The sequence below is a fragment of the Carcharhinus amblyrhynchos genome, chromosome 18 (assembly GCF_965287045.1).
Source record: "Carcharhinus amblyrhynchos chromosome 18, sCarAmb.v2.hapA, whole genome shotgun sequence".
NCBI classification, from domain to species: domain Eukaryota; kingdom Metazoa; phylum Chordata; class Chondrichthyes; order Carcharhiniformes; family Carcharhinidae; genus Carcharhinus; species Carcharhinus amblyrhynchos.
Window position 1 is genome coordinate 23,087,910 of NC_137341.1, and position 19,516 is coordinate 23,107,425.

At 45.2% G+C, this 19,516-nt stretch overlaps 1 protein-coding gene across 1 annotated transcript in view; it reads right to left on the bottom strand.

Moving 5' to 3' along the window:
* The window catches only part of vap (vascular associated protein), a 38,138-nt gene that overhangs the window by 14,756 nt on the left and 3,866 nt on the right, over positions 1 to 19,516 (bottom strand). Inside the window, exons 2-6 of the mRNA XM_080206554.1 lie at positions 15,742 to 15,857; positions 13,379 to 13,437; positions 12,781 to 12,944; positions 12,034 to 12,196; positions 4,254 to 4,445 (exon numbers count right to left, since the gene is read on the bottom strand). Of these exons, the coding sequence (XP_080062680.1) occupies positions 4,254 to 4,445; positions 12,034 to 12,196; positions 12,781 to 12,944; positions 13,379 to 13,437; positions 15,742 to 15,857 (694 nt within the window). The remainder of the gene's footprint in view (positions 1 to 4,253; positions 4,446 to 12,033; positions 12,197 to 12,780; positions 12,945 to 13,378; positions 13,438 to 15,741; positions 15,858 to 19,516) is intronic.

The following is a 19,516-nucleotide window of genomic DNA, read 5'->3' on the forward strand; positions in this document are numbered from 1 at the left end:
GGGGAGGGAGGGAGTGAGGATGTGGGGAGGGAGGGAGTGAGGATGTGGGGAGGGAGGGAGTGAGGATGTGGGGAGGGAGGGAGTGAGGATGTGGGGAGGGAGGGAGTGAGGATGTGGGGAGGGAGGAGTGAGGGATGTGGGGAGGGAGGGAGTGAGGATGTGGGGAGGGAGGGAGTGAGGATGTGGGGAGGGAGGGAGTGAGGATGTGGGGAGGGAGGGAGTGAGGATGTGGGGAGGGAGGGAGTGAGGATGTGGGGAGGGGAGGGAGTGAGGATGTGGGGAGGGAGGGAGTGAGGATGTGGGGAGGGAGGGAGTGAGGATGTGGGGAGGGAGGGAGTGAGGATGTGGGGAGGGAGGGAATGAGGATGTGGGGAGGGAGGGAGTGAGGATGTGGGGAGGGAGGGAGTGAGGATGTGGGGAGGGAGGGAGTGAGGATGTGGGAGGGAGGGAGTGAGGATGTGGGGAGGGAGGGAGTGAGGATGTGGGGAGGGAGGGAGTGAGGATGTGGGGAGGGAGGGAGTGAGGATGTGGGGAGGGAGGGAGTGAGGATGTGGGGAGGGAGGGAGGGAGGATGTGGGGAGGGAGGGAGGGAGGATGTGGGGAGGGAGGGAGGGAGGATGTGGGGAGGGAGGGAGGGAGGATGTGGGGAGGGAGGGAGGAGGATGTGGGGAGGGAGGGAGGGAGGATGTGGGGAGGGAGGGAGGGAGGATGTGGGGAGGGAGGGAGGGAGGAGGTGGGGAGGGAGGGAGGGAGGATGTGGGGAGGGAGGGAGGGAGGATGTGGGGAGGGAGGGAGGGAGGGAGGGAGGATGTGGGGAGGGAGGGAGGGAGGATGTGGGGAGGGAGGAGGGAGGATGTGGGGAGGGAGGGAGGGAGGATGTGGGGAGGGAGGGAGGGAGGTGTGGGGGGAGGGAGGGAGGATGTGGGAGGGAGGGGGAGGATGGGGGAGGGAGGGAGGGAGGATGTGGGGAGGGAGGGAGGGAGGATGTGGGAGGGAGGGAAGGGAGGATGTGGGGAGGGAGGGAGGGAGGATGTGGGGAGGGAGGGAGGGAGGATGTGGGGAGGGAGGGAGGGAGGATGTGGGGAGGGAGGGAGGGAGGATGTGGGAGGGAGGGAGGGAGGAGTGGGGGAGGAGGAGGATGTGGGGAGGGAGGGAGGGAGGGAGGGAGGGAGGATGTGGGGAGGGAGGGAGGGAGGGTGTGGGGAGGGAGGGAGGGAGGATGTGGGGAGGGAGGAGGGAGGATGTGGGAGGGAGGGAGGGAGGATGTGGGGAGGGAGGGAGGGAGGATGTGGCGAGGGAGGAGGGGAGGGAGGGGGGGAGGAGGGGAGGGGAGGGGGGAGGAGGGGAGGGGGGGGAGGAGGAGGGGGAGGGGGAGGGGGGGGAGGAGGGGGGGGAGGAGGGGGGAGGGGGGGGAGGGGGGGGGGGAGGGGGGGGGAGGGGGGAGGGGGGGAGGGGGGGAGGATGGGGGGGGAGGGAGGGAGGATGTGGGGAGGGAGGGAGGGAGGATGTGGGGAGGGAGGGAGGGAGGGAGGGAGGATGTGGGGAGGGAGGGAGGGAGGGAGGGAGGATGTGGGGAGGGAGGGAGGGAGGATGTGGGGAGGGAGGGAGGGAGGATGTGGGGAGGGAGGATGTGGGGAGGGAGGGAGGGAGGGAGGATGTGGGGAGGGAGGGAGGGAGGATGTGGGGAGGGAGGGAGGGAGGATGTGGGGGAGGGAGGGAGGGAGGATGTGGGGAGGGAGGGAGGGAGGATGTGGGGAGGGAGGGAGGGTAGGTAATGGAGAGACAAGAGGGTTAAGAAGGAAGAGGGAGGTGAGAGATGGGAAAAAGAACGAGGAGAGGATTGTGGTGAGAGAGTAAGGGATGGAGTGGCGGTTGGAGGTAAGAATGAGCAGAGGGGGGAGGGGTAGAAGGCCAGGCTGCCTTCGTTAACACACAAACTTTCCTAAGATGGAGCAGGTTCCTCCAGGTCCAAGTGATGCATCATCAGTTGCCAGCACTGCCGAAAGATTGACATTAGCAGCTGAAAAAGTGCAGCTCAGGGGAACAGGAAATGAGAAACTGCTCAAAACAAGCATGGCTGAGGAGGAAGTCTAGTCATTAGCCTCTGTCTGAGCTTGTGTTTAGTTTATTACTCTCCTCTCACTGATCGGGCTGCAGCCTTTTGGATTTACTTTTCTGTTCATGTCTTCTTATCTAACTATAATTCCTGACTGACTTTCTCCTACCATTGTCCCCACGTATCCTCCCTTCTCCCTCACCCTTCCAACACAGGGCAGAGGCCAATTCCCATTCCCCGAATGGTAGCTGAGACTAGCTAACATACAGACACTCAGCGGGAAGCTTGGAAGTTTCCTCGTGCATAGGTCTTGGATGTACGTGGTGTGTCAAGCTCTGTGGACCCATTGCATCACCTCTCTCACCAATACAATCCTTCCACTTTATCCCATTCCCTCCCCACATTTCCCACAGCATCCTAAAGTAATTTCCCCTTGTGATTATGAAAGGGAGGTGACAAGGAAGAGATGGATAAAAAGGGAAGGACCTGGAAATAGTGAGGTACAGACATCAAAGTATTGTGGATTGTGAAGAGGATAGCAACAGACTTGAGATGACATGGACTGGTGGAATGGGCAGACATGTAGCAGATGAAATTTAATGCAGAGAAGTGTGATATGATACATTCTGCTAGGAAGAATGAAGTAATGTAACATAAAGTAAAGCGTCCAATTTTTAAGGGGATATAGAAGCAGAGAGATCTTGGAGTACATGTACACAAATCATTGAAGGTGGCAGCTTGAGAAAATGATTATAAAGGGCATACAGGGTCCTGGGCTTTATAACTAGAGGTACACAGGACAAAAGCAAGGAAGTAATGATAAACTTTATAAAACACTGGTTTAACATCAAATGCAGAAGTATGTCCAATTCTGGGCATTTTAGATAAGATGTGAAGGCTTTAGAGAGGAGGGTGCAGAAAAGATTTATGGAAATGGTTCCAGGGATAAGAGATTTCAGTTATATGGATTGACTGAAGAAGCTGGGATTGTTCTCCTTAAAGAAGGTCAAGAGGAGACTTAAAAGAAGTGCTCAAAATCATGAAGGCTCTGGACTTAATAGCTAGTGAGAAGCTGTTCTCATTGGGACACCATTTTAAGTTGATTGGTGAAAAAAAAACAATGGTGCCATGAGGAAACCTTTATTAGGCTGTGAGTGATTAGGTATGGAATGCACTGCCTGAGTGGTGAACGCAGTTTCAACTGTGGCTTTCAAAAGGAAATTGAATAAGCACCAGAAGAAAAAAAATGTAGGGCTGTGGGGGGAAGGGTTAGGGAGTGGGATTAGCTGAATTACTCTTTAGGCAACCAATACAGACAAGATAGGACAAATGGCCTCCTGCGTTGTAACCATTCTATGTGAGAGAAACACAGTGAGTTAGAGGGACAGATTACAGTCAGAAAGTGACAGAGAGGATTGGTGCCTTGCTTGTGTCCTGCATGCTGCTGTGTTCTCGTGGGAATGAAGTAATTTGACTGAAAGAATAAATTTGTTGATTAAATTCAGTTATTTAAATCTGGCTGAACTGCACAAAGCAACAAGGACGTAACCACAGGACACAGTGACCAATAAACCCTGCAAATTAATGAGATAATTTGCACAACTTGCTGGTACGAATTAACCTTCAAGAGCTGTGGCAGATGAAGCAGTGCTCACCCTTAAAGATCAACCCAGTCTGTGCTTCAGCGAGAAGCAGGTCACACCCAATGATTAATCAATCAGTCCTTACTGCATGTGTGCTATTATCATTGCCCTTCCCATTCTCAGGAACAGCTACACCTCTACTTCAACACATTTTTTTGTGTGTTTTCCATGTTTATTTGCTCTCCGAGATGTAGTATTTTAGCTGACTGCATGACTGAGAGTCATACAGCACGCTGCAAGAGTAGCATTGAAGGCTTTTTCCCTTCAAAAGGGATTGCTTGGGTAATAGCCCTTTATTGGGTAGGGATTTAAATCCCTGATCCCATGAATTTGCAGATATCATGAGTCACTGTTACAATGTATTAATAGTATTTATAGCACAGAAACAGGCCATTCGGCCAACAGATTTCCTGCAGTTATAGGGAAACGTGGCTGTTTGAACCCTGAGGCAAGTCACAGAACTCTGCACCTCCTCTCCTATTGTGAACAATTCCCATGTTCTTTCTAAGGTTGCCTGACAGATGTGGGGCCAGTTGTGACAGGTGTTCTCTTACCTGCTTTTCGTCTGGTCGACTTTGGCCTCAATCAACAAGATCTTGAATCTTCTAAGGACAACGATTGCGACAGCACCCATGACGAGCAGGAGACTGAGCACCACAGCAAACACGATTCCAATCAGGCTCTGCCGGGTCATTCTGTAGTCACATCTGGGACCCATGAACCAGTAATCAATTCCCACAGGACACCTGCAATAAAATGTGATGATTCTTCACAGGCGCCTCCATTGAATCATACAGAACAGAGATAAGCTATTCAGCCCATCGTGCATGTATCAGCTCTTCTAAACAGCTGTTCAATTAAGTCCCACGTAGCATTTTCCCCACATCCCAGATTTTTCTGCAAATTCCCTTCTATGAAGTCACTCCCTGTTACCCTTTCAGATAGTGCATTCCAAGTCAAAACAACCCTTTGAAAAAAGAATTGCCTCATTTTCCCTTTAGTTCTTTTGCCAATTATCTTACATCAATATCCTTTTGTTTTTACATATTGTATTTATTCATGAGATGTGGCAACACTAGAACTTATTGCCTATTCTAAATGGCCTTGATAAGGTAGGATTTCCAGGATTTTGATAAAGGACAAACAATATATTTCTAAATCCAAATGGTGTGTGACTGGCAGGTGATGCTGCTGCCCTTATCCTCCTCCACGTTGTGGGTTTAGGAGATGACTGTAGTTTCTGCAGTGCACCTTATAGATGGTACAGAAGAAAATCATGTTGTGCAAGTTATGGAAGGAGCGAACATTTAAGGGGATGGACCTTGTATGTTGTCGGAGCTGCACTTATCCAGGTGAGTGGAGAGTATTGAAGCTGATATTTTGACCATTAGATGATGGTTATGCTTTGGAGAATCAGAAGGTGAGGTACTTGCCACAGGATTTCCAACCTCTGATCTGCACTTGTGTCTACAGTATTTCTGCGGCTGATTCAGTAAATGATGAATAGCCGGTCAATAATGATCCCCGGTGTGTTGATTGTGGGAGATTTGACATAGGTAATTGAATGCCAAGGTTAGGTGGCCACACCCTCTCTTGTTAGACATGATCATTCCCTGGCTTTTGTGTGGTGTGCATGTTATATCAGTACAAGCCTGAAAGTTGTCCAGGTCCTACTCAGGAAATCACAGACTAGCGCATTAGCTGAGGAATTAGGAATGGAAGTGAACACTATGCAATCTTCCAAGAAAACAACCATTTCTGCCATTATGATGCAAAAAACATTGTTTGCTGAAACAGCTGAAGATGTTTGGGCTACTATCAAGGAACTCATACATAATCCTCCAGCAATACATTAATGATTTGGAAGAGGAACTGAAGGCACTGTTGCTAAGTTTACAGATGATACAAAGATATGTAGTGGGACAGGTAGTATTGAGGAAGTGGGGAGCTGCAGAAGAACTGGGACAGGTTAGGAGAGTGGACAAAGAAGTGGCAGTTGGAATACAATGTGGAAAAGCGTGAGGTTATACATTTTGGAAGGAGGAATGGAGACATAGACTATTTTCAAAATGGGGAAATGCTTAGGAAATCAGAAGCACAAAGGGACTTGGGAATCCTTGTTCAAGATTTTCTTAAGGCTAATGTGCAGGTTCAGTCAGCAGTTAGGAAGGCAAATGCAATGCTGGCATTCATGTCAAGAGGGCTAGAATACAATAGCAGGGATGTACTTCTGAGGCTGCATAAGGTTCTGGTCAGACGCCATTTGGAGTATTGTGAGCAGTTTTGGGCCCCGTATCTAAGGAAAGATGTGCTGGCCTTGGAAAGAGTCCAGAGGAGATTCACAAGAGTGATCCCTGGAATGAAGAGCTTATTGTTTGAGGAATGGTTGAGATCTCTAGATCTGTACTCGTTTGAGTTTAGAAGAATGGAGGGGGGATATATTGAAACTTACAGGATACTGTAAGGCCTGGATAGAGTGGACGTGGAGAGGATGTTTCCACTAATAGGAAAAATTAGAGTCAGCGGGCACAACCTCAGGCTAAAGGGATGATCCTTTAAAACAAAGATGAGGAGGAATTTCTTCAGCCGGAGAGTGGTGAAACTGTGGAACTCTGCTGCAGAAGGCTGAGGCGGCCAGGTCATTGAGTGTCTTTAAGACAAAAAAAAAGGGTGGCACAGTAGCACTGCTGCTTCACAGCTCCAGGGACCTGGGTTCGATTCCCGGTTTGGGTCACTGTCTGTGTGGAGTTTGCACATTCTCCTCTGCCTGCATGGGTTTCCTCCAGGTATTCCAGTTTCCTCCCACAGTCCAAAGATGTGCATGTTAGGTTGATTGGCCATGCTAAAAATTGCCATTAGTGTTTTGAGGTGTGTAGATTAGAGGGATTAGTGGGTAAATGCATGGGGATATGGGGTGGGCCGTGGGTGGGATTGTAGTCAGCATAAACTCGATGGGCCGAATGGCCTCTTTCTGTAATGTAGGGTTTCTATGATTTCTAAGAGATAGATAGGTTCTTGATTAATTAGGAGATCAGAGGTTATGGGGAAAAGGCAGGAGAATGGGGATGAGAGCCGTTATTGAATGGTGGAGCAGACTTAATGGGTCAAGTGGCCTATTTCTGCTCCTATGTCTTATGGTCGAATCATAACCATCTTACCCTGTGTAAAGTAGGACTCCAATCAATACAGTGTTTCTCCCAATTCTCACTGACTTCCATTTTACTTGGGCAGTTTGATGTCACATTCAATTCAGTGCTGGCCTTGGTGTCAAATACACCAAGGCCATCTCACCTTTGGAATTCCATTAAACCATAGAAACATTACAGCATTGAAACCATTCAGTGAGCAGCTTATGGGTGAATAAGTGCCGTTTGATGGCAACATCCAGCACTTTGCTGACAACCCCTGGTAGCCTGATGGGCCAGTAAATACCAGAGGAAAACAGTTCTCTCTGTTTGCTCTATCATTCCCTCTCATGATTTTGAACCCATGGTGTCTGTGCCAACCAAAAAAAGAAAATAAAAGAAACTAGCCACTCATTTTAATTCCACTGTCTAGCATTTGATCCATAGCCTTACAGCAATTCAGGCACAGATAGAGGTACCTTATAAATGAGTTGAGTGTTTCAGCCTCAGCCATTATGTCAGACAGTGAATTCCAGACGGCCAACACATTCTGGTTGAAAACAGCTTTTCCTCCTGGCTCATTTAATCCTTCTACCAATTGCCTTAAATCAGTTCTTTTGTCCACAATTGGACCAAGACTGTAACAAGGTCAGGAACTGGGTGCTGGCAAAACCCAAACTGAGCAGCAGTGAGCAGGTTATGGGTGAGTAAGTGCTGTTTGACCGCAGCATCCAGCACTTTGCTAATAATTGCTAGTAAGTACCAGAGGAAAAGAACTCTCTCTCCCTGCTCTATCACCCCTCTCATGATTCTTAGTTCTCCCATTAATCTTTTCTGCTGCAAGGAGAACAAATGCAATTTATCCAATCTGTCCACATAGCTGAAGTCCCTCATCCCTAGTATCATCTTGATAAACCTCCTAGCCAAAGCCTTGACGTCCTTCCTAAACCATGATGCTGAGTGATTTATAAAAGGTTAGAATAATATTTTTGTTTTTGTATTCAATGACCCAATTTACAAAGCCCAAGTTTTCCATGCACTTCCTTAATTGCCTTATCAGTGTACTCTGCCAAGAGTTTGTGGACACCCACCCTTCTAATCTTGAACACCCTCCCTCAGAAAAGTACCATTTAGATAAGATTGCTTCTCCCAGAGGACATTACTTCATGGTATCCACACTAAGTTTCATCTTTAATGTGTCTGCAGATGTTGGCAGCGTTGTAATTAGTTCAGGAGGACATAGACAGATTACAATGCCAAGTTTTACATTGTCTGCAAACTTAAAATTATATTCTCTATGCCAAAATCCAGGTCATTACACATAAAAATAAATCAATGATCCTGATATCACCCCCCCCAGGTGACCCCACTGCATTTTTCTTTCCAGCTAAATATTTGTTCACCATTACTCTCTACCTCCTATCCCTTAACCAACTACACAATCAAGTTACAACCTTCCCTTTAATATACCATATACTTATATTTTCCAATTAAGTCAGTTATGTAGTAATTTATTAATATCTATTAAAGTCCTTCTATAAGTACCCACTGCACTACCTTCAAAGAAATTAATGAGGTTGATCACAATTCTTTTTAAAAAAATCTATGCTTATTAACATGTCCTTATTAACATATATTTCTCCAAATAAAAACTGATTTTGACTTTTATTCATTCAAGGGCTGTGGGTGTCACTGGCTAGGCCAGTGCTTATGGCCCATCCCTAATTGCCCTTGAGAGGGCAGTGGTGAGCTGCCTTCTTGAACCGCTACGATCCACATAGTGTAGATACATCTACAGTTCTGTTAGGGAACAATTCCTCAATTTTGACCTAGTGATAGTGAAGGAATGGCAATATATATGGGGAGTTGATGATCTAGTTATAATATCACTGGACTATTAATCCAGAGCCTCAGCTAATGTTCTGGGGACCCAGGTTCAAATCCCACCATGGCAACTGGTGAAATTTGAATTCAACAAAAAAGAATCTGGAATTAAGAATCTACTGATGACCATGAAACCATTGCTAATTGTCAGAAAAACCCGTCTGGTTCACTAATGTCCTTTAGGGAAAGAAATCTGTCGTTCTTACCCGATTTGGCCTAAATGTGACTCCAGAGCCACAGCAGTGCGGTTGGCTCTCAACTGCCCTCGGAAAAGACACTCAGTTTCAAGGGCAACTCGGGATGGACAATAAATGCCCATGTGATGCCCATATCCCATGGATGAATAAAAAAATATACATTTGCAAGTCAGGATGGTGAACGATTTGGAGGGGAATTTCCAGATAGTGGTGTTCCCAGGTATCTGCTGCCCTTGTCCTTCTAGATGGCGGTGATCGTGGGTTTGGAAGAAGCTGCCTAAGGATCCTTGGTGAGTTCCTACAGTCTGTCTTGGAGAAGTTACACAATTCTGTCACTGTGTGTCGGTGGTATAGGAAATGAACGTTTGTGGATGGGGTGCCAGTCAAGCTGGCTACTTTGTCCTGGATGGTATCAAGCATCTTGTTGTTAAAGTTGCACTCAACAAGGAAAGGAGAGAGTATTCAATCGCACTTCTGACTTGTGCTTTGTAGATAGTGGACTGATTTTGGAGAGTCAGGAGGTGAGTTACTCCCCTCAGGATTCCTAGCCTTTGACCTGTTCTTGTAGCCACAATATTTACATAGAACATAGAACATTACAGCACAGTATAGGCCCTTTGGCCTTGGTTGTCACGCTGACCTGTGAAACCAATCTAAAGCCCATCTAACCTAAACTATTCCAATATCATCCATATGTTTATCCAATGACCATTTAAATGCCCTTAATGTTGGCGAGTCCACTACTGTTGCAGTCAGGGCAGTCCACACCCTTACTACTCTCTAAGTAAAGAACCTACCTCTGACATCTGTCCTATATCTATCACCCCTCAATTTAAAGCTATGTCCCCTCGTGCTAGCCATCTCCATCCAAGGAAAATGGCTCTCACTGTCCACCCTATCTAATCCTCTGATTATCTTAAATGCCTCTATTAAGTCAGCTTTTAACCTCCATCTTTCTAACAAAAATAGCCTCAAGTCCCTCAGCCTTTCCCCATAAGACCTTCCCACCATACCAGGCAACATCCTGATAAATCTCCACTGCACCCTTTCCAATGCTTCCACATCCTTTCTATAATGCGGCGACCAGAACTGTACGCAATACTCCAACTGCAGCTGCACCAGAGTTTTGTACAGCTGCAACATGACCTCATGGCTGGTCCCATTGTGTTCCTGGCAAATGGTGACATCCCGGGTGTTAATAATGATTTAGACAATGATCTCTAATAATATCACTGACATTAAAGTAACTGGCATATAAGGTTAGATGGATTAACCAGGTTAAATGCAGAGGGTTGCGGGGATGGAGAGAATCTGGGTAAGATGTTGTTTTGGAGAGTCGATGGAGACTCGATAGGCAGAATGACCTCCTTCTTCACTGTAGGGATTCTATGGTTGTATGGTTCTTTCTACTACATTCTGTATCTGACATATGCCATATTTATATCCTTTATCTGAATCTTTCAAAGCGAATGAGTTTTGGTTTTCAGATACTGCACATAGGCCTAGGTATACCCCCATTTCAGCAGCTGAAGCCTAGGCTGTGGTGTAAAGTAAATAAAATGGTTAGAAAAGCAAGATGCACCACTGAATTATAAATACAGGGTATGGGTTGTAATGCCACCATACCTCGTGCTTAGGAACTCTTAAGTTCAAGCAGTTAACAACATTTGTGATTGTCAGTTTCCAGCTCACATGAAGTGTTCTGGAGTTTCCCACATGTTGCAGGTGATGCATGCATCAGACTCCAGCTGTGCTACCATGTTAATTGACTGACAGATCCTCTTATTAAATAGACAGAGGGGCAAGCTATATCCAGTCTCTGACAAGAACCTCAGTAGATTGTACTCCTTTCCATTAATTACTCTAAGAGAGAGCTGTTAGTGTTTTTTACCCCCACTCCCTTGTCTACCCTCCTGATTGAGGTCTGCTCCATTGGGATTCTAAGCATTGGGAGTCAGGTTCAAGGGGTTAGGGCCCTTGGGATTCTGTGCAATAGGGCTGAATGAGAAAGGGTTTGGTCCACTGCAGTTCTATTCACTGACTGAATGGGAAGGGTTTGACCCTATGTTGTTGTCACCTGGCACCCTATTCAAGTGGCTGGACTTCACTTTTTGCGATTGGGTCAAAAAAAAAAATTGAAAATGTGTGAACCTTGCAAGGGAATGAAGTGATCAATTGTCCCACCACACCCACTACACTGACTGTTGATACTACCACTCCCTCCCACAGTGGGAGACTTCTGAAATATTTTGCTTTGGAATGACATTTTCAGATGCATTATTTCAGAGGCATTTGAAGAAATAACTCTTTTCAAACCCCTTCCCCCTCACTCACTCATGCCCTCCCATCCTACATGTTTCCCCATTTATAACTAACTAGATTTACCAGAATGATATCTGTACCCAAAAGGTTAAACTATGAGCAGGGATTAAACAAACAGATAAGGGTAGATCGAGATAAATATTTTCACTAGCTAGGCAGTCTATGATTGGGGACATAGCCTCAAAATTAAAGCTAGACTTTTCAGGAAATTCGTAAACACTTCTACACACAAAGGGTGGTAGAGGTTTGGAACTCTCTTCTGCAAATGGAAATTATACAGTTTTATTTAACAATGATACGAACGGATGTGAAGCAAAAGTGAGTACGTGGAGTTAGATCAGCTATTAGCCTAATAGGCTTGAGGGGTTAACTAGCTTCTCTTGTTCCTATGTTTGAGAGCAAGTTGGATAGCAGCTGGCAATGATGGCACAGTGGTTAGCACTGCTGCCTCAGTGCCAGGGACCTGGGTTCCATTCCCGGCGCAAGTCACTATCTGTGCAGAGTCTGCACGTTCTCTCCATGTCTGCGAGGGTTTCCTCTGGGCACTCCAGTTTCCTCCCACAGTCTAAAAGATGTGCTGGTTAGGTGCATTGGCCATGTTAAATTCTCCTTCCGTGTAACCAAAGAGGTGCCAGTATATGGTGGCTAGGGGGTTTTCACAGTAACTTCATTGCAGTGTTAATGTAAGCCGATTTGTGACACTAATAAATAAAGTTTTAAAAATTTTGTAAAGAAAGTTGTTTTGAGTTTCCTGGCCCATGTAGAAGCCAACAAACACTCAGCAAATTAAAAAATGTGTCACTTACTGGCACACGGGTCCCTGGCCCACGTTGTGAGTGCAGATGCCACTGTTTTTGCAGTAGTCAGTGTGGCAAAGAGAGGTACAGCTCACATTCCTTGTATTGCTGTGAATACACTGGAACCCAGTCTGGCAGGAAAACACCTCACCACACAAAGCAATGAAACCCTCTGCAGAAAGAGATAAAACAATTCATTTTATTTGTCACTGTTTAGGGGAATTCTCCCCTCCTTTCTGGATGGTGCTTTCTCAGGCCCAGGGAACTCTCTATCCCCTCAACTAAAGCAGGAATTTCACTAAAACAGTGAAGGAACAGGAAGAGGCCATGCAGTCTCTCCAGCACGTTCTGCCGTTCAATTAACACCCTGTCTGACCTGCACTTTATTTCCATCGACCCATCTTCGTTCCATAATCCCTTCCCTGACAAAAATATTTTCAACTATGCCTTGAAATTTTGAATTGACCCCAGAATCCAAAGCCTTTTAGGGAAGATAGTCACAGAATTCCACCACACTTTGTGTGAAAAAGTGATTCTTAACATCACCCAAAACAATGTAGATCCAACTTTCAGGTTATGCCCATTTGTTCTGGACTCCCCCACTCCAGCAGTGAAAATATTTCTCTCTTTATCTTATCAGATCTTACAATCATTTCAATCACCCCTAACTCAAGAAGTTTGGAGAGAGGAGGGGAGATGTTGAGTGTGTGTGTTTAAGAGAAGGTAGGTTTTTGCAGAGTGGTTGGTGACAGTCACCTGAAATGTACACTCCCAGCACCCGAGCTCCATCGATCTCAAACCCGCCAGAGATGGCATCGTATAACCCAGTAATATTGAAGATCAAACGGGGGTCCAACAGATAACTTCCAATTTCCTTTGCAATGAAGGTGACATCAAAATCGATCAACACGCTCCCAGCACTGTGGAAACAGGCCGATGAAATAAGACAATAGCCAGGAATGAAAACACACATACACACAGTCGACAGGTAACAGCCAGCACACACACACATATACATATATATAGATATAGTGTCCACAGGCAACAGCACGCACACACACACACACATATACAATGTCCACAGGCAACAGCACACTCATATGGACAGACAGACGCACACACACACGTGACATCACACTGTATTAACACCCCATGGTGTTCACAAAGTGTTAATTTCTGATTCTACAGACTACTAATGATGGAGGCATTAGTAGACAGTATTAATGATGGAGGAGACGCGAAGTATTAATGATGAAAGATCTGATAAGTGCTAATTTTGCATCGAATAAAATGGAAAATAATTCTCATTATTAAACTGCACGATAAGTGAATTAATCAGTTGAACTTTAATCACCTGAACTGTTTAACCTGCAACTGCTGAAATCCAGGAACATTCTTATAAAATGGAGAAACCTGCAGAATGATGAAAATTATGAAAATGATCTCTCTTGCCTGTCAGATTATGTAAAACCTACCAGTGAGAATGTTTAACCAGCGACACTAACAGCATGAACCGCTACCCAGCGACACTAACACCGTGAAGGATTACTCAGTGTTACTCAGTTATATAAATACTAACATGGATCAGTGGTTTGGTCTCACTAAATAAGAGGGAGAAGAAAAAGCAGAAGGGTTTCCCCTGAAGCTGTGAATGCAATTTACCTACAATGCTTAGAAAATTACTTACATGGAAATTTAAATAAGTGAGCAATAAATAGTCCATCGGACCACAAGAGAACAATTGATTAAACAGCAGTATTCCCAAATACAGGGTGTCCTCACAATGTAGTTTCACATTAACTTTAATCTGAAATTAACATCCGGACTCCTGTAGCATTGTTAGGTTAAAGTTACTGTCTGCCCCTTATTCCTGTGTAACTCCCATGAAGCTGTGAGAACATAGTTTTTGGTGAAGAGGAGTGCAGGCAATTCTGCATTTGGAGTTTTTAGAGAACCTTTAGGTACTTTGATCTGTGCCCAGATTACAGTGCACTGTACTGTACAGTTTTGTAGTGGTCTACAGTTGTCCCTTTGAAGATTGCTGGGTAAGCAGGCACTAACTTGTAGATGGGCTGTTTGTGTCATTTTGTAAAGCACCCAAAATTGTATTCTTTCTGGTCGCCATCTTAATTCTGTTGAATTGTTGCAGTATTATTCGTTAATTTGTTCATAATGAGCCAACAAAGTGGCAGTGATTGTAAAGTACTTTCTGCTGAGAAAACACAATGAGAAGTACCGATAGATTCTCCAAAGCCTCCCAGTACAGTATTGGATCAAACATCAAACTCAGCAAACTCTGTTTCTTAGTTCAACACTTATTCACGAATAGGTTTGGAGTTTATACAAGATCTTAAGAAAGGCCTTGGTGAAAAGTTCAAACATAGACCATTTAGTGTTTGTCGTGGGTGATTTGCAAAGTACAGAGGATGTGCTCATAACCTTGTTGTAAGTGGGGAAGTTGCCCGTGCTGATGATAAAAGCAGGTAAAACACTATGTGAAATCATGGCGGAGATTGGAGAGACTCCTCAACACATAGTTAACGTTGATGAAACTGGTTTATTCTGCAAAGGGATACCTTCTGAGACATACATTTCAAGAGTAGAAGTTGTATGCCAGGCTGCTTGGTGGAAATGCAGCAGGTAATTTTAAAGTGAATTCACTGCTTATTTAACAGTCCCAAAATGAAGGGCTACTCAATGAATAGACTGCCAGTTGTGTGGATGACAAAGGGGGTAACCCAAGCCATTTTTGAGAATCAGTTTACAGCCTATCCTTGCCCGACTGTTCAGGATTATTCTTTCCAAAAAAGCATAGCTCTTCCTGGGCATTGCTCCTTGTCACCCTGTCGCTCTTGATAACCTTAGTGAAAAATATTAGTGATCATTTAGCACCTGTCAAAACTCCACTGTTTTAATCCATGAATCAAGGAGTTAATGCAACCTTCAAGGCCCATCACCAGGGAAGAACGTTTGGAAAAGCCATCAGGGAAGCTGAAGGTGATGATTCTCCTGCCCTGAAAAAATTACAACACTGTCAAGGCCATTGATAACATCGCTATGGTGTGGAAAGAGGTTGCCTCATCCAATCTGAATAGTATGCAAAGGAAGTTGTGGCCAAATTGCATTAAAGCCAAACTGTATGTGGAACCTGTTGAAAAGATCCAAGAGACAATTGTGGAAATGGTCAAGCAAATTGGATTGCATGAGCTAAGTGCTGAGGATGTTGCAAATTTTGCCTCCCATGCAGAAGTGTTGTTTACAGAGGATTTGAAGGCAATGCAACAAAGGATGGGCATGGAAGAGGGGGAGTGATGATGAGCAAGAAACAACCAAACAAGACAGTTAGCTCAAGATCATTTGGTGATGCCTTTACATTCCAAAAGCTTTCCCCTAGGAACGTAATTCTATTTATAATATTGTGTTAGTGATTCACACAATGTCGCATTTTCTGCTAACCAATTGACAATGCTAAGCAAGGATTTTCTGCAAATGAGTCTTGTTCTAACCACACATTCAGTGCATCATCTGGCACTTGCTGGGATTGGAATGACACTAGAAGCCTCTACAAATTGTCAAGACTCTTATCAGCTCAGGGTGGGGAACAAACATATCACACAACAACACAATTACACTCCATCTTTAAGAAGTGATACTATTGCACAAGGAAGTGGCTGGGCTGAGGGTTTTATGGAACACAGCATGATTTTGAACTCTCACCTTGTATGTGAAATCCTCGGTCAGGTTTTGGTATTTTTCAGATGTTGAGTCTGCCAACTGGGGGGTGAAGTTCATGTCCAGAATGAGTTTTGTTGGGATCTTCACTGTGGCACCCTCTGGAAGACAGAGCAAGTGAAAAATCCTCATCCCTGTGTTCAGATCCATCTGTCGCCTTGTCCCTTGAATAGAAAAACTACTTACTAATAAGGTGAGATAAGACTAAGGTGAAAGGAGGCTTGTGGGGAGCACAAACATCAGCATAGACCAGATGGGCTGAATAATCTGCTTCTGTGCTAGAAATTTGAAGTGATATCTGACCTGGGGAGAATTGTAACCAGAAAAAAGGGACAGAAATTGTAATGAAATATTATATTTGATGATAGACAGACTAGCTTGTCTGTCAGTACCACAGGCTATGGAACACTTGACTGAAGCCTGAGGTTTTCATGTTGGCTGCGGTCCATCAACAGAGTTGTTTTATTGATAAGAACATTTTTCCACATTAACATTTAGACCAAACACTGAGCACAGTTCATACACATAGTTGCAGATGAAAACATCTGAACTGGGGACTTGTGATCTTTCTTCCATTGCTAGTGTGCTCAAACCTCTCCAGTGCACTCCCATTCAAACCCCACCTGCCTGTCCCATCCTTTAACTTTATCCAACTTCCACTGTACCCTTGTGTCCCCTCTATATTCCACTGTTCCCACTTTATATCCCATCGTTTCCAATGAGTTCTTCCATATCCCAATGTTCCCAGTTTACCCTCCATCTCGCATTGTTTCCAATGTGTTCCCTCTATATTCCAGTGTTTCCAACATGTGTCTTTCCATCTCACCAAGAGGGGCTGTCTCTTGGATCAGATGTTAAATAAGAACATAAGAAATAGGAGCAGGAGTAGGCCATCTAGCCCTTCGAGCCTGCTCCGCCATTCAATAAGATCATGGCTGATCTGAAGTGGATCAGTTCCACTTTCCCGCTTTCTCCCCATAACCCTTAATTCCCTTGTCTATCAAAAACCTATCTACCTGTGACTTAAATATATTTAGCGAGGTAGCCTCCACCACTTCAACGGGCAGAGAATTCCAGAGATTCACCACCCTTTGAGTGAAGAAGTTCCTCCTCAACTCTGATCTAAACTGTGCCCCCCCACTTATCTTGAGGCTGTGCCACCTAGTCCTGCTATCCTTTCTAAGCGGGAAGAATCTCTCCACCTCTACCCTATCCATCCCCTTCATTATCTTATACGTCTCTATAAGATCCGCCCCTCATCCTTCTAAACTCCAACGAGTACAGACCTAGTCTATTTAGTCTCTCTTCATAGGCCAACCCCCTCATCTCCGATATCAGCCTAGTGAACCTCCTCTGCACTCCCTCCAAGGCCAATATATCCTTCTGCAAATGCGGCGACCAAAACTGCACACAGTACTCCAGCTGTAGCCTCACCAGTACCCTGTACAGTTGCAGCAAGATCTCCCCACTTTTATATTCTATCCCCCTCGCTATAAAGGCCAGCATCCCATTCGCCGCCTTGATCACCTGCAGACTGAGTTTTTGCGACTCATGCACAAGGACCCCCAGGTCCCTCTGCACTGTAGCATGCTGCAGCTTTTTGCCTTTTAAATAACAATCCCTCCTACTATTATTTCTGCCGAAGTGGATAACCTCACACTTGCTAACATTATACTCCATCTGCCAGGTCCTCGCCCACTCGCTCAGCCTATCCAGATCCCTCTGTAGACTTTCCACACCCTCCATGCAATTTGCTTTTCCACTCATCTTCGTGTCGTCAGCAAATTTCGTCACCCTACACTCAGCCCCCTCCTCCAGATCATCTATATAAATGGTAAATAGCTGAGGCCCCAGCACCGATTCCTGCGGCACTCCACTAGTCACCAACCGCCAATCAGAATAGCACCCATTGATACCAACTCTCTGCTTCCTATTAGACAACCAGTCCTCTATCCACGCTAACACCTTACCCCCAACTCCGTGCACCCTAACCTTCTGTAGCAACCTTTTATGAGGCACCTTATCAAACGCCTTTTGAAAATCTAAAAACACCACATCCATCGGTTCCCCTCTGTCTACCGCACTAGTCACATCCTCGTAGAAATCCAATAAATTCGTTAAACACGACTTCCCCTTAACGAATCCGTGCTGCGTCTGCTCTATCAAACCATTCTTTTCTAGGTGCCTCGCTATTTCTTCTTTGATGACAGATTCCAGCATTTTTCCAACTACAGACGTTAAACTAACCAGCCTATAATTCCCTGCCTTTTGTCTGCTACCTTTTTTAAACAGCGGCGTAACATTAGCCGTTTTCCAATCTTCCGGCACTTCCCCGGAATCCAGCAAAGTTTGGTAAATAATCAGTAAGGCATCCACTATCACCTCTGCCATTTCTTTCAGAACTCTGGGATGCATTCCATCCAGTCCTGGGGACTTGGCCACCTTCAGCCCCATTAGTCTATCAAGCACTACCTCTCTAGTGACAGTAATCGCATTCAGGCCCTCAACTCCTACCATCCTTCTATCTTTAATATCCGGCAAACTATTCGTGTCCTCCTCCGTGAAGACCAAGGCAAAAAACTTATTTAAAGCCTCAGCCATTTCCTCATATCCCACCGCTAAGTCCCCCCTCTCATCCTCTAAGGGTCCAACATTCACTCTAGCCAGCCTTCTCTTCTTTATAAGTTTGTAAAACTTTTACTGTCCTTTTTTATATTTAGTGCTAGTTTAGCTTCATAGTCTATCTTTCCTTTCTTTATCACCTTCTTAGTCATTCTTTGTTGATTTTTAAATTTTTTCCAATCTTCTAATCGCCCACTACTTTTAGCCACTCTGAACGCATCAGCTTTTAATTTAATACTCTCCTTTATTTCCTTAAATAACCACGGCTGATTATCCCTTCTCCTACATTCCTTCTTTACCATTGGAATATATTTCTGCTGAGTACCGATAAAGATCTCCTTAAAAAATCCTCCTCTGTTCCTCAGCTGTCCTACCAACCAATCTGCGCCCCCAATCTACTTTCGCCAATTCCTCTCTCATCCTATCGTACTCCCCTCTGTTCAAACAGAGGACACAGGTTCGGGACCTTACTTTCTCATCCTCCATCGGCATCAAAAATCCACACAATGATCACTCGTCCCAAGAGGATCCCTCACAATAAGATCCCTAATTCTACCTGCCTCATTACACAACACCAGATCTAAGATAGCTCGTTCTCTTATAGGTTCCGTCACACACTGTTCAAGGAAACTATCCCGGCAGCATTCCAAGAACTCTTCCTCAAGCCCACCGTGTCCGACTTGGGTCATCCAATCAATATGCAGATTAAAATCCCCCATAATTATCATTGTTCCATTCCTGCATGCATCATTTATTTGTTTGTTTATAACCCGCCCCACCTCCGAGTTATTATTTGGGGGCCTATAGACCACACCCACCAGTGTCTTCCTCTCCTTACTGTTCCTTATCTCCACCCACAACGATTCCACGTTTTGCTCTTTGGAGCCTATATCTTCCCTTACTACCGACCTGATATTATCCTTAATTAACAGAGCTACCCCACCCCCTCTTTCCTCCCGTCTATCCTTCCTAAACACATGATACCCCTGGACATTCAGCTCCCAGTCCCTGTCACCTTGCAACCAAAATCATTTGGATGTAAAAGATCCCACCGGACTATTATGAAGAGGAGCAGGACAGTTCTCTCTCATGTTCTGGCTAACTTTTATCCCCTCAATCAACATCACTAAAATGAATT